We start from the raw sequence: 15,083 nt of genomic DNA on the forward strand, positions 1-15,083 counted from the left end.
GTGCATGAAAATGGAAGGGCTGCTTTGACTAATGTTGATATCTATTCCTTTATTAAGAAATGAATAATTGAGTCTTCACAAAGTCTTCAATAATAAATAAAAATATGCTTTCATGTTCATATATTCATGTTCACAGTTTTATTATTTTTGTTCACTAGATTGTAAGCAGAATAAAATTTGATTCAGTTTAAGTAGTGGGTTAACTAATTCCTAAATTAGGATGTGTTTTCTCATATATTATAGTTTAGGGAGAAGGTGTGAGAAGCAAATCTTACGGATTTTATTCCCAATTCTGCTATCAGCTTACTCAAAGTCACAAGGCAAATAAGTTTATTTCTCTGTGCCTCACTAGCTCCATCAGTCATGTGGATAAAATACTTTCCTACCTCCAAAGATGCTGAGAGATTTCAGTAATTAGATCCTTACCCTTCAAACAATTTTATACTTAACTTTAAACAGGTGAGTTGTCCCAATGAGCTAAGTGCAGGATTGGGGCCCTAATGCTAATAAAATGCTTTACTTTAAAAGTCATAAAGTGCACCTGGATGGGTAAGGCTGCACCTGGGAATTATACTGTTCAGTTTTCTTAAATTAATAGAATCTGCATAATTTTTTATAATCAATAAAATTGTAAAACATTGTGAAAGTTAGCTAAGATTTTGTTGCATTAGCTAAGGTGTTGGCATTCAATACTTGATTACAAATGAAAATACACTAAGTACTATCTGTTTATAATTATCTAATCTTCAACAGTAGTATAAGTTGCTGCTTTGATGTTAAAACACCATTCTCCCCCTCTTATATACCATTACAGAGACATTCTTAAAGAGAAAGGTATGGCAGCTTCCCAAGATAGCATATGGGTTTGTAATTCAGTGAGTTCACAATAAAGAAATAATAATAACTGGAGATGTGGACACAGTGTTGGAGTTGTGTTGATGTTAGCAGTACTGGCAGGTATTCTGTTTGGTCATCATTGGAGCAGCAGCAGTTAATCTGCACAGACCTTCATTTTCATTATAGGCTAATGAAGAATCGTCAAAATAGAGACATTCTAAAGGAGTATGTCAAAACAGCAGAAGTCACTTGGCCATAAAATCTTTGGGAATACATGCAAGTTAATGCCACTCAGTCTTTCTTTTGGTGCATGGAATTGGATACCATCCAATCGAGTATGCTGTGTGATTAGCAGTTTAATTACACAGAAACATTTCTACTTTTCATTCACACCGTGTATCCTCACCATGAGTACTACAGCACCACCAAACCTTTAATGCTCAACGATCCTAAATGGAAAATATTTCTGCTCAAGTGTATCTTAGTCCATCTGTTAATTACTAAATTTGCTTGGCATGGGCAGGAGACACAATATAGAACAATGGGATTTATCACTCCTCATGCCATAATTTCTTATATCCAGGAAATATTGAACTGGTGGAATCACTAATCAACAAGGAAACAGAAACCTACTTGTCAAAAAGTGGAGCCACTTATGTAGTATAAGAATTTTATTAAGACTTTTCATTTTGATTCCTTATTTACTGCCATTTTCCTCTTGACAACTGGCCTTAACTGCATGTTATACATTGACCCCATTTTAAATATTTGTCATTTCTCATAAAAGAAGATCTGTGTCTGAAAATGGGAAAACATTTTTCAAGCCAGAGCCGTTATCTCTCTATTCCTTTTTTAAGAAATCAAATTTTGAATTTTCCAAAAGCCTGCGCTCTGGAGGGTTTAAGGTTAAAACAAAACTGAAAATATTCCACTCATACAATAATAAAACTTGCACTTCATTAAAAAAATCTGAGTGTTAATGTGTTATATTAATTTCTTTGGCAAGATTTTGTAAGGTGAATTTAATCCAATTGACAGGTTTCAGAGTAGCCGCCTTGTTAGTCTGTATCTGCAAAAAGAAAAGGAGTACTTGTGACACCTTAGAGACTAACAAATTTATTTGGGCATAAGCTTTCGTGAGCTACAGCATTCAGTGGAAAATACAGTGGGGAGATTTTATATACACAGAGAACATGAAACAATGGGTGTTACCATACACACTGTAAGGAGAATGATCAGGTAAGGTGAGCTATTACTAGCGGGGGGGGGGGGGAGGGGGTGGATGACAAAAAACCCCAACCTTTTGTAGTGATAATCAAGGTGGGCATTTTCAGCAGTTGACAAGAATGTGTGAGGAACAGTGGGGGGGGGGGAGCGAATAAACATGGGGAAATAGTTTTACTTTGTGTAATGACACGTGTCAAAGTAAAACTATTTCCCCATGTTTATTCCCCCCCACCCCTACTGTCAGGGTTCTGTTCCCGGTTGAATGACTGACCTGGTGTACGATGACTGTGCAAAAGTTTATCCTTCATTAAAATGTGTTTTGAGAATTAATTAATGCATGAAATGAATATTCTGGAAAAGTCATTAACAGTTATACTGCTCAATTTTGGAGTAACTTCTTCACTTAATCGTATATGTTTGAAGACATTGCGAAAGTTGGCTAAGGCTGCACTGTTAAGAGTCAATACCCTTGAACAACTGTGGGGGGTGGAGGACTTCAGGTCTGGGGCATCTCATGTTGCTGGGTTGTGACAGGCCACCAAGGTTTACAAATGGGTCCTAAGCCCAAAAAGGCTGAGAACCACTGATCTAATCTGACCTCCTGCATACCCCAGGCCAGAAAATTAAAAGAAATGAAAACCTTCCATTCAGTAAATCATTCAATATCCTTGGGGTAAAAGAGTAACAAAAATGAGGGATTAACTATAACAGGACCCTGTCAACTTGAAACTTGTCAATTCCTAACAGTAGAGTTAAAAACATTAGGAGCTAAGTCTCTCTGCAAATTTCTGTAGTTTTACATTTGCATCCTTTTAATATTTTTCTGCCCCTCAGTGGACAAGCTAGATGTGAGTCAACAGTGTGCCCTTGTTGCCAAGAAGGCGAACGGCATTTTGGGCTTGTAAGTAGGAGCATTGCCAGCAGATCGAGGGACGTGATCATTCCCCTCTATTCAGCATTGTTGTTCATCTGGAGTAGTGTGTCCAGTTTTGGGCCCCACACTACAAGAAGCATCGCTGCTATCTTGAGAAGATTTTGTTTTATCTAACACATCTGAGCGACGGTAGTCAGAGAAGTCAGGTACTGTGACATCATTGTGGACGTAACGAACACTAGTTGGAGCTGCAACAAAAAAGTAAATACTATTAACTGCAAGCATCTTTATAATAAAGACCTAGTACTATATTGACTATGATGCTGTTTTGTTTTGTTTTCAGGAATTCAAGGTGAAATTGGAAAGAGGTCCATAAGACTTTCTGTAAACAGTAAATCTGATAACTGCATATTGTTAAAAAAATAATAGTTACTACCCTGATGTGGAAAAATTGGAGAGTCCAGCGGAGGGCAACAAAAATGATTTGGGGGCTGCAGCACATGATTTATGAGGAGAGGCTGAGGGAACTGGGATTATTTAGTCTGCAGAAGAAGGAGGGATTTGATAGCTGCTTTCAACTACCTGAAGGGGGGTTCCAAAGAGGATGGATCTAGACTGTTCTCAGTGGTAGCAGATGACAGAACAAGGAGTAATGGTCTCAAGTTGCAGTGGGGGCGGTTTAGGTTGGATATTAGGAAAAACTTTTTCACTAGGAGGGTGGTGAAGCACTGGAATGGGTTACCTAGGAAGGTGGTGGAATCTCCTTCCTTAGAGGTTTTTAAGGTAAGGCTTGACAAAGCCCTGGCTGGGAAGATTTAGTTGGGGATTGGTCCTGTTTTGAGCAGGGGGTTGGACTAGATGACCTCCTGAGGTCCCTTCCAACTCTGATATTCTTGTATGAAGGACTCACTAAACAACAGAAATTGACTATGCCAGGGAAACAATATATATTACATATAAATTGTCAAATGCACAAAGTGAAGAAACTGTAAATAGACATTTTTCTTTGATCTTTATTACAGGATTCTAATCTACACTTGTAAAAAAAAATGTAGTTAATATCACATAGAAGTATGATTTTTAAATTGACAGTGCCCTCAAAAGGACTAGCAGGTGAAACTGGTTTATGTATTACTTCTGAATGGCAGGACTTGCATGCTTGCAAAGGATTTTATACGTGCACAGACATGACAGAACTTGTTAAAATAGTCAGTGTTTTTGAAGGATCAAATGGCTTGCTATAATTGTGATGAATGTTTAAAACAAGAGAATCCATGGGGATTTTTAACTGCTCTTTAATAGGCTAGCTATTTGCTGTTACACAATAGAAGATGTTCAGATAAATGCAAGGTTCAGCTTGGGAGATCAGCCTCTCCTAAAAACGGGGGGCGGGGGAAAGGGGTGGAGGGGAGCTAAAAGTCTTAAATTTTCTGATGTTACGTGCCCAACAACAAATTGCAAGATTATTTTCCCCCTGAAATAGGTTTAAAACCAAAGTTCTTGAAGAATGCAATTTTCCATTTTCCTAAAAATAGGAATATAGAGAGAAGCTCATCACCAGCGCTTAAAAAGCTGTAGCAGAAGCTAAGCAGGTCAAAGTGAAATGATTACATAAATGTGGAACTTATGAAATTTACCAAGGTGCCCTATATAGATCATTTCCCAAATGTTGAGGAAAATCAGTGCATATGTGTACGCTGAAGGTCTTTATTTCAGGGTTTTTAAATAGACACTTGACTCAAACATGTTAGACTACAGCGCTTGAAAACTAGAGCCAACATTTTTAAATGTTAGGCTCCTAAATAGAAACAGACTGGTTCACAGAACTTCTGAACAGCAGAATCTCACTGACTGAAATAGGAGTAGCAGATGCAGCCCTCATTTAGATCTACATATTTAACACAGTAAAATTAATATATTAAGAAAAATTGGAACAGATTTTTTTAATACTCATTGTGATACTTTATCATGCATAGGTAGAAGCTTTCAGGTTTCACTTATGGATGAGTAAGATGCCGTGGGTGCAGAGTAATTATGAACTTGCAGACTCCAAAGGAGCAGGGAAGCCCCAAGAGCACAAGTTCCAAGGCTCCCATCTCAGCTAGGTGTTCAAGTTTCCCCAGCAGGCCTCCAGGCAGAATTTAAAGTTATAGAAATTAAATATTTAGATTTGTTTAAAAGAATTTTGGCTGTTCAAAATTTCAAGAATACGTTTCAAAATCCTCCATGAAAACAGAATTCCCATTCTCTGCCCAGCCTTATATCTTTACAACATTGACTCAAGCATCTGGTTATGGCTAGTAACTAACATGAAAGGTTAGACTGCATCAACTGCTGTTCTGAATATCACAATTCTAATGAATATGGTGATTTACTTCGGTCACAGGGGAGTTATGGATTAGCAAATGTTCATAAAGTAATGTTATTTCCTTTATCTCCTCCTTTTCCCTCAGTGTAAATGTAAGTTGAAGATAACACCCCGTTATTGCTAGTGAACTTAAACAAGTAATTTGTTTTCAACTGTCAAGGAAAATCCAAGCAAATATACTTGTGTAGATGTAAATTAGGCACTCAGGTTCCTGGCATCAAATGAACCTAGGTGGATTCTGTGAATATCCATTAAAAACAAGGTGTTATCACAGAAATTATTACAAACCCTTAATTCTACTAATACAAGCCCATATTGCTGTAATACTCAACTATCCTTGCTTTCTCTCCCCCAAGGCCAGCTGAGGTACAGCAGAGACTGACAAGAAATATAGTGACTTGGTAAAAGACTGGATGCAATTTAGAAATGTTTATTAAAAAATGTAAAATTAATAGAATGGGATCTATGCAGTATAGGTAGAGGAAGCAGTTGTGTGTTTTTAAAGACACCAACTTAGAGGTATTCAGCTTAATGCCAGACAGTTGCAAACTGAAGTGTTTTATTTAACACTTTTATAGTTTCATATAGAGGTTGAAAAGAGTTGCAGAACTTTTACAGCTGTTATGAGGTTACATAAGTCATACATGGAAGAATTATGTACTCAGATATGGCAGTCTGTTCTTAAAGCCACGAGCATAGATTTTCCTATGTGTTATGCATATATTATATAAAAGCCACCACTGGGAACAGCATCTCCTTTTGTGGTAATGTTAAAATGAGGACACTTTCAGATTTAAGTGACAGACTAACTCTTCCAAAATACACATGCTTTAAAAAGGAAAGGATTATGACTTCGTCTCTCACATTATAATGATTCATCTAACTTTATGGACTGAAATTGTGTGAAAGCACAAATATAAATATTAGCAGTTCTAAAGCATGAATAGATGAATATCATCACACTTGCTGGTCAGAGTTTGCCTATGCTGCCTTTTTTTTTTTGGTATTTAGAAAGTTGAGTTCCCATCAGTAAACTTTATTTTGTTTGCTAGTTAACTGCTTCTATTGAAGAAGTTAATGAGATTAGAACTTGATTTTTCTGGCATACAACCACATACAGGAGTCTGTTTGAATTACTTGTTTTTATTTTTAAATCAACAGTTTAATCAATGTTTATCTCCATCTACCATCAAAGTCAAAACTGATGTATACTGGTGTAGAAAGCAAGATATTTCAAACTAAAACAACATGTCTATAATGATGAGTAGGATTTTTTTTTTTTTTTAAGAAGTATGCCTCTTAGAGATTAGTTTTTATCTGTTCCCTAAAACAACTGAGTTGTTCCCAGGTCAGGTTTTCCTATCATAGTATGCAAGGGTTTTCTGGAAAGTGGGACTGAAATGGCTACGGTTAAGTATGGAAAATTCTGGCTTAAGTTTTCTGTTCCAATGCTACATCACCCCATACTTATTACCAGGGCATCCATAACTTTATTAGGTAATGCAATCAGATTTCTTCAGTAATCAGACACTAACAGCAAGTAAATGACAGATCACTCAGTTCGATTCTTTATTGGGAAGCATTAAAGCATACTTAATAAGAGTGATTTTAGACAATTAGGTACATGTTTTAGGATCATTTAGGTTTATACCACACCAGAATATTAATCCTTTTTCCAGAATGTTCATACAGCAAAAGATGAAGCAGACAAATGTCCAGCTATTTAACCAACAACAACTAAGTCATCAGAAGCAAATTCGTAATATGGAACCTCAAGGTTGGCTGGAGCAGGACCTTTTCTAATTCTGCCAGATGCATCATAGTGCGACCCATGGCAAGGGCAATAATAACCACCAAAATCTCCAGCATTTGCAATGGGTACACAACCAAGATGAGTACAGACACCAACGAGTATAACCCATTCTGGTTTTTTTACTCTGTCTAAATCATGCTGTGGATCTCTTAGTTCAGTCAATTGTACTTCAGCTTCTTGATTGATCTCCTTCTGGGTTCTGTGACGCACAAAAAGGGGTTTCCCTCTCCACTTGAAAGCCATATTCTTGCCTTCCGGAATTTCAGACAACTTGATCTCAATTTTTGACAATGCCAACACATCAGCAGAAGCACTCATGCTGGAAACAAACTGGGTGACAATATTCTTAGCAGCATATGCAGAGGCTACACATGTTGTTGCGGTCAGAAGATAGGAAAACGCTTTCCTAGCATCGCTGCTATCTTGAGAAGATTTTGTTTTATCTAACACATCTGAGCGACGGTAGTCAGAGAAGTCAGGTACTGTGACATCATTGTGGACGTAACGAACACTAGTTGGAGCTGCAACAAAAAAGTAAATACTATTAACTGCAAGCATCTTTATAATAAAGACCTAGTACTATATTACTATGATGCTGTTTTGTTTTGTTTTCAGGAATTCAAGGTGAAATTGGAAAGAGGTCCGTAAGACTTTCTGTTAACAGTAAATCTGATAACTGCATATTGTTAAAAAGTAATTACCACAACAGGGCTGTAACTAAGACAATTTGGGAAACTTAACAAGTTTCTATCAAGAGACTGCAACCACCCACCAATCTCTGACACTATAAGCCAAGTCTATCTAAAAAGAAAAACTCTGATTGTATTCTGTTCACAACTGAGCTATGTAATGATTTAAAGAGCCCTGGCACAACTTAAAATACAGTAATAGTAAAGGACATTTTAAAATTCTATATCCTCTTAAAAGCTTGAAATCTGTTTCCTTGCTAAATCTTCCCTTCCTTACTTTTCTTACTGAAAGACTGCTTATGAACGATGGCTTACCACAATTTTAAAACTTTAAAAAACAAACAAGTTTGATTTTTAGAGACAGTGGTAGGTTAAATGGCAGCCTATTATACATGTTAACTTTTTACACTGAAGAATACCATGGGCAGCAGGGAGGGAAGACTGACAAATTCTTAGTGATTTTTTTTTTCATTTTAAAGTTCCCTGGAAACACTGGGATTAAGAAACATGGATTTAAAAAAAGCATTTAGACCATGAACCTGCAATTATTTATACATGTACTTTACTCTGACTTCAATGGAACCACTCAAGAGTGTAAAAATAAGCATGCATGTGTTTGCTGGATTACTGCACAAATTTAAGATGTTTCCCTCAGGTCTTCTATTCACACTCCAGTGCCAAACTTTATTGGTTGGATTCCCAGTTTCACAATTATTATGCCAAAATGGTCCACTGGGTCAGCACCAATGCAAACTTACGTGGCATTTTTTTCAGAAAAAGTGAAGGCTATTTGTCTTAACAAAAACTGATACTCCGTTAAAGAATAAAGTAAATATCAACTTAAAGGCTGAAAATGCTACCTGCCAAGATTGTTATGTACTGAAATATTTAGCCTTATATTGCATATTTAATTTGTTTTTCTAGAAATTCCCATTGGTAACATAAAAAGGTTAATATTTGAAAAGATATTTAATCTTTTCAATGGAGAAGTGTAATTTAGCATTAACCCTCACATATAGCATTGTGTGTATAAACTGTTTCCTATTACTTGCACTGCAAGTATTAATCAAATGCATATCCTGTTATTAATTTTACAGCAGAATGTCAGCCTCAAATATTTGTGTAATTGTGATCACTACAAAAGCATCTTTCCACAAGGTATAGTAGTTCCCAATATCTGTGTAAACACACGGTGAAGGCTATTACTACATGCCACTGAATTGGAAGATTTTGATGGCTTCTGTACAATGTAGCAGCACACAGGACAATTTGAATTAAGGATTTTAAGTGGGGTTCTTATGCTGGAATTAAACTCTGAAAACTGTAGTGTAGATTTCAATGTTTGTATCTCAATTACATCAGTTAAAGCCCAAAATTTTCAGAAGCAGCTGCTAATTCTGAGTGCAATTTCTGGTCTCAAACCAAGGCTGAGGTTGATTTTCACCCAAGAAGAGGTGCAGGTGCTCTGTGCCTCTGAAAAATCAAGCCAAAACAGTGTCAAGTTGGTCACTAAGAACTTGAGCCTCCCCCAAACACACACATTCAATGGCCACTTTAAGTGCAACTGTTCCATTTACAATAAAAATATTAACTAAATCAAGCAAAGGCAATCTGGAAACAGAGAGAAACTATTCTGTCCATTTTGTGCAGGCTTATATCCTCATTGCCTTATCTTCCCTAGAAACTACGTTAATGTTTGGAAATCTTGAGAAATGTCCACAAACCAATGTTAAACAAGACACGAGTCACTATAGACAAGGCCAAGTGCCATTTAACATGTCAACTGGTCAATACTTGTGCATGCCCATGTTTATGGACTAACACGTGTAAGCCCGTTACTTTTCTTTTATATAGGAAAATGGAATAAATACTTCCAGTTTTAAAAACCGGAACATGGATAGTGTTATACTGAAATTTTGCATGGAAAATTTTCATGGAGACCCGACTTTGCTAGGTTTGAAAACTAAGTCCTGTGAAGTCCACCACTATACAAACATTCTATTGAAAGGAACTACTCTGTCAGTACCCTTGCATATACTATTGCAAAACACTGCATGAACTGGACAACAATAAGGCTGATGGCATGAGTCTCCTGGTAAGATTAAAACTATTGTTTTTGTAACCATAAAGAAGCCCCTCACTTTTGGTCTCTGATGTAGTTCTTCACTTGTAGTTAAAACAATTAAGTACCATCAACATGCTACATGCAGTGTTTTCTGTTCTCTCCCTCTTCTGGAGCTGTGAAGTGAAATCCTGCCTGGAGTACCTACGAAGGAGTCAAGCACAAACTCTTGTCTAAAATCACTGCTTGTGATCACGCAGTTTGCACTGGATTAGAGTCAATTACTTCCTCAAGTATGGAAACACTCCAACTGTTCACATTTCCCAGGGTCCCTCAGTCCCACACACAGGGGAGATTTACAGCACCCCTGCACCAGACCCTATGTGGGCTGAGAAGGCTTCGTCCGCTGGGGATAGACGCAAACACTTCCTGGGGTGCAGCTCAGAGTCAGTAACTCACAGCTGAGCTGTACGAGAAACCCGAGCACGAGAAGTGCAGTCCCAGCCCCCAAGGTCACTCCCAAGGCCAGGCCAACCCTGAAGTGCGGCTGCAGAGGGGCCGGCTGCAGAGGGGCCAAACGCAGGCCTGGGTCAGTCCCCACTCACACAGTGACCTGAGGCGTACGGGGGCGGGGGTCTCACTGGGACTGCGAGCCTCCTCCCGGGCTCCCTCCCACCCCCGACGCCATGCGCCACAGCGACCCGAGCGCTGCTCCCTAGGGCAGCGAGGCCCACAGGCCCCAGGAACGCTCCCGACCCTGCGGCTCCATCTCAGCGCCCCGACCCCAGGCTGCGCCCACCGTTGAGGCTGGCGGTGGCGACGAGGCCTCCGCGGGGCGCTCGGCCGCTCAGCGATTCCCGGCACAGCACAAGCCGCTTCGGGTCCAGCGGCAGCTTCTCGGCCTGCACCACCAGCCCCGGGACCAGCGGCTTCAACGGACCCGGCACGGCGTGCGCCGCGGCCGACAGGTACGGAGCCAAGGGGCCGGCGCGGGCGGCCACGGACAACATGGCGGCGACTGCGACTCGGACAGATCACCTCAGTCACCGGCGGGCGCAACCTGCCGGTAGGCGTAACCACGCGAGGACGACGTGCCCCGCCTCCTGCACGTACGTACGTGCGCACACCCCGCCCCCTTGGCTGGGGTGGGGGCCAGTCAGGCTGCGCTTGCCGAGGGCACTGCGTGACGTCATCCAGGCATCCGCCTCGGCGCGCAGGCCCGGCTCTGTCCCGCCCCCCCAGCCTTGGGCTCTGGTGCCCAGTGGCCGTAGGTCGGCTCCATGCCAGACTGGGTGTCCTCGGGCGCTGCCAGGGCAGCACGGTGATGTCATTCGGAACACCACTGCGCCCCAGTGAAAAGAACAGGAGGACTTGTGGCGCCTTAGAGCCCAGCTAACTTATCTGAGGGGAGCGAGAGCTCACTTCGTCCCATGCATTCAGTGGACAATGCAGTGGGGAGATTTATATACACAGAGAACATGAAACAGTGGGTGTTACCCTACACACTGTAACCAGGGTGATCACTTAAGGTGAGATATTACCAGCAGGAGAGCGGGGGGGGGGGGTACAGGGTGGGAACATGGGACCTTTTGTAGTGATAATCAAGGTGGGCCATTTCCAGCAGTTGACAAGAACGTGTGAGGAACAGGGGGGGGAGGGGGCCGAGAATAAACATGGGGAAATAGTTTTACTTTGTGTAATGACACATGCACTCCCAGTCTTTATTCAAGCCTCAGTTAATTGTATCCAGTTTGCAAATTAATTCCAATTCAGCCGTCTCTCACTGGAATCTGTTTGTGAAGTTTTTTTGTTGAGGAATTGCCACTTTTAGGTCTGTAATCGAGCGACCAAAGAGATTGAAGTGTTCTCCGGCTGGTTTTTGAATGTTATAATTCTTGATGTCTGATTTCTGTCCATTTATTCTATTACATAGAGACTGTCCAGTTTGAATCATAGAATCATAGAATATCAGGGTTGGAAGGGACCCCAGAAGGTCATCTAGTCCAACCCCCTGCTCGAAGCAGGACCAATCCCCAATTAAATCATCCCAGCCAGGGCTTTGTCAAGGCTGACCTTAAAAACTTCTAAGGAAGGCGATTCCACCACCTCCCTAGGTAACGCATTCCAGTGTTTCACCACCCTCCTAGTGAAAAAGTTTTTCCTAGTATCCAACCTAAACCTCCCCCACTGCAACTTGAGATCATTACTCCTTGTTCTGTCATCTGGTACCACTGAGAACAGTCTAGAGCCATCCTCTCTGGAACCCCCCTTCAGGTAGTTGAAAGCAGCTATCAAATTCCCCCTTATTCTTCTCTTCCACAGACTAAACATCCCCAGTTCCCTCAGCCTCTCCTCATAACTCATGTGTTCCAGTCCCCTAATAATTTTTGTTGCCCTCTGCTGGACTCTTTCCAATTTTTCCACGTCCTTCTTGTAGTGTGGCGCCCAAAACTGGACACAGTACTCCAGATGAGGCCTCATCAGTGTCGAATAGAGGGGAACAATCACGTTCCTCGATCTGCTGGCAATGCCCCTACTTATACATCCCAAAATGCCATTGGCCTTCTTGGCAACAAGGGTACACTGTTGACTCATATCCAACTTCTCGTCCACTGTAACCTCTAGGTCCTTTTCTGCAGAACTGCTGCCGAGCCGTTCGGTCCCTAGTCTGTAGCGGTGCATTGGATTCTTCCGTCCTAAGTGCAGGACTCTGCACTTGTCCTTTTTGAACCTCATCAGATTTCTTTTGGCCCAATCCTCCAGTTTGTCTAGGTCTCTCTGTATCCTATCCCTACCCTCCAGCGTATCTACCTCTCCTCCCAGTTTAGTGTCATTTGCAAACTTGCTGAGGGTGCAATCCACACCATCCTCCAGATCATTTATGAATATATTGAACAAAACCGGCCCCAGGACCGACCCTTGGGGCACTCCACTTGATACCGGCTGCCAACTAGACATGGAGCCATTGATCACTACCCTTTTAGCCCGACAATCTAGCCAGCTTTCTATCCACCTTATAGTCCATTCATTCAGCCCATACTTTAACTTGTCAGCAAGAATACTGTGGGAGACCATGTCAAAAGCTTTGCTAAAGTCAAGGAACAACACGTCCACTGCTTTCCCTTCATCCACAGAGCCAATTATCTCATCATAGAAGGCAATTAGATTCGTCAGGCATGACTTGCCCTTGGTGAATCCGTGCTGACTGTTCCTGATCACTTTCCTCTCCTCTAAGTGCTTCAGAATTGATTCCTTGAGGACCTGCTCCATGATTTTTCCAGGGACTGAGGTGAGGCTGACTGGCCTGTAGTTCCCAGGATCCTCCTTCTTCCCTTTTTTAAAGATGGGCATTACATTAGCCTTTTTCCAGTCGTCCGGGACTTCCCCACCTCACCATGAGTTTTCAAAGATAATGGCCAATGGCTCTGCAATCACATCCGCCAACTCCTTTAGCACTCTTGGATGCAACGCATCCGGCCCCATGGACTTGTGCACGTCCAGCTTTTCTAAATAGTCCCGAACCACTTCTTTCTCCACAGAGGGCTGGTCACCTCCTCCCCATGCTGTGCTGCCCAGTGCAGCAGTCTGGGAGCTGACCTTGTTTGTGAAGACAGAGGCAAAAAAAGCATTGAGTACATTAGCTTTTTCCACATGTACCATTTTTTGGCCAATGTACATGGCAGAGGGGCACTGCTGGCACATGATGGCATACATCACATTGGTAGATGCGCAGATGAACAACCCTCTGATAGTGTGGCTGATGTGATTAGGCCCTATAGTGGTGTCCCCTGAATAGATATGTGGACACAGTTGGGAACGGGCTTTGTTGCAAGGATAGGTTCCTGGGTTAGTGTTTTTGTTGTGTGGCATGTGGTTGCTGGTGAGTATTTGCTTCAGGTTGGGGGTCTGTCTGTAAGCAAGGGCTGGCCTGTCTCCCAAGATCTGTGAGAGTGATGGGTCATCCTTCAGGATAGGTTGTAGATCCTTGATGATGTTGCAGATACAGACTAACATGGCTGCTACTCTGAAACCTGTCACTACGTCCCAGTGACATCAAGCCACGTAATGCCTGAGGTCACATGGGGCCTTATAAAAATGAGATATTGCGCCATTAATGATGTCACGTCACCATGAGAGAATCACAGAACGGCAGTGCCCTCCAGGGGTCACCTAGTCCAGTGGTTCTCAACCAGGCGGGCCACCAAGCTGTGCTGGCATTAGACTTGTTGGGGCCAAAGGCAGAAAGTCGAAGCCCTGCCGCATGAGGTTGAAGCCTAATGATCCAAGCCCCGCCACCCGGGGCTGAAGCTGGAGCCTGAGCAACTTAGCTTTGCAGAGTCCCCTGTGGTATGGGGCCCAGGGCAACTGCCCAGCTTGTTACCCCCTAATGCTGGCCCTTGCTCTTATATCCAGAAAAACAGTAGTTGTGGGCCGTGAAGTTTTGATTGCATGTTGTGGGGCCTCAGAAAGACAAGGGGGTTGAGAACCCCTGATCTAGTTCATTCATCTCATCTGGAAAAATGAAGTATGAATGTGTTTAGAATGTGTATGTTGTATCATAACATTGTGCCTTATATAAATGACATATTGTGCCATAATGACAAACTCACATGAAACCATCACCCCATGTACCAAAACACCCTAATTCTGCAACACAGATTACTGAACTACCAAACTGCTTCAGATAAACACCATCAGATCAGCGCAAAATGCCATCACAGCACAGAATCATCAGGTCATATTGAAGTGCTGTCATATAGCGACAAAATGTCATAATGTCACAGCCCAAGTCACTGTCTTGCCATTACAGTTTGAAAAAGATTATAGCACTGTCACATCATAGACCCATGATCATGCTTGCCAATAGGTCATCATAGTCATAACAACTTTGTCTTGTTGCTACACAGTGTCATTATGTTACATCTAATTGCTATTTAAGCAGATCCAAAATGGCAATCACATAAACATGTCACATGAAAACACTATCCTGTCACTCCAAAACATCATCACATCATCCCCGCCTCAGCATGATGACAGTTCACTGTTGTGTTTTTTGAATGCTCTTTTTTATTCTATCTGATCTTTAGACATTTATATTACACTCATGGTCCTGGTAGCAAAAGACACAATCCTACAAATGTGCTTAATTTTATTATCATACTCAGGGTCAGGCCTAAAGTTCTGTGCGGGCAGACACTAGCATCTAGACAAAT

General features: G+C 41.5%; 1 protein-coding gene across 1 annotated transcript; it reads right to left on the bottom strand.

The window, feature by feature from the left end:
- Positions 1-6,851: 6,851 nt before the first annotated feature.
- On the bottom strand, positions 6,852-10,948 carry UQCRFS1 (ubiquinol-cytochrome c reductase, Rieske iron-sulfur polypeptide 1). Its single transcript, XM_073307763.2, has 2 exons — positions 10,670-10,948; positions 6,852-7,640 (listed from the first exon to the last, which is right to left on the bottom strand). Exons 1-2 carry the CDS (start codon positions 10,878-10,880, stop codon positions 7,030-7,032), a joined length of 822 nt encoding a protein of 273 aa, XP_073163864.1. The 5' UTR covers positions 10,881-10,948; the 3' UTR covers positions 6,852-7,029.
- Between the last annotated feature and the right edge of the window lie 4,135 nt (positions 10,949-15,083).

Source organism: Lepidochelys kempii, chromosome 12 (genome assembly GCF_965140285.1).
Source record: "Lepidochelys kempii isolate rLepKem1 chromosome 12, rLepKem1.hap1, whole genome shotgun sequence".
NCBI classification, from domain to species: domain Eukaryota; kingdom Metazoa; phylum Chordata; order Testudines; family Cheloniidae; genus Lepidochelys; species Lepidochelys kempii.

Excerpts from the sequence above, each read along its gene's own strand:
- UQCRFS1 (XM_073307763.2), bottom strand. The coding sequence starts at position 10,880 with ATGTTGTCCGTGGCCGCCCGCGCCGGCCCCTTGGCTCCGTACCTGTCG. Across the intron at positions 7,641-10,669 it reads CGCCACCGCCAGCCTCAACG|CTCCAACTAGTGTTCGTTAC; the intron begins GTGGGCGCAGCC and ends TTTTTGTTGCAG.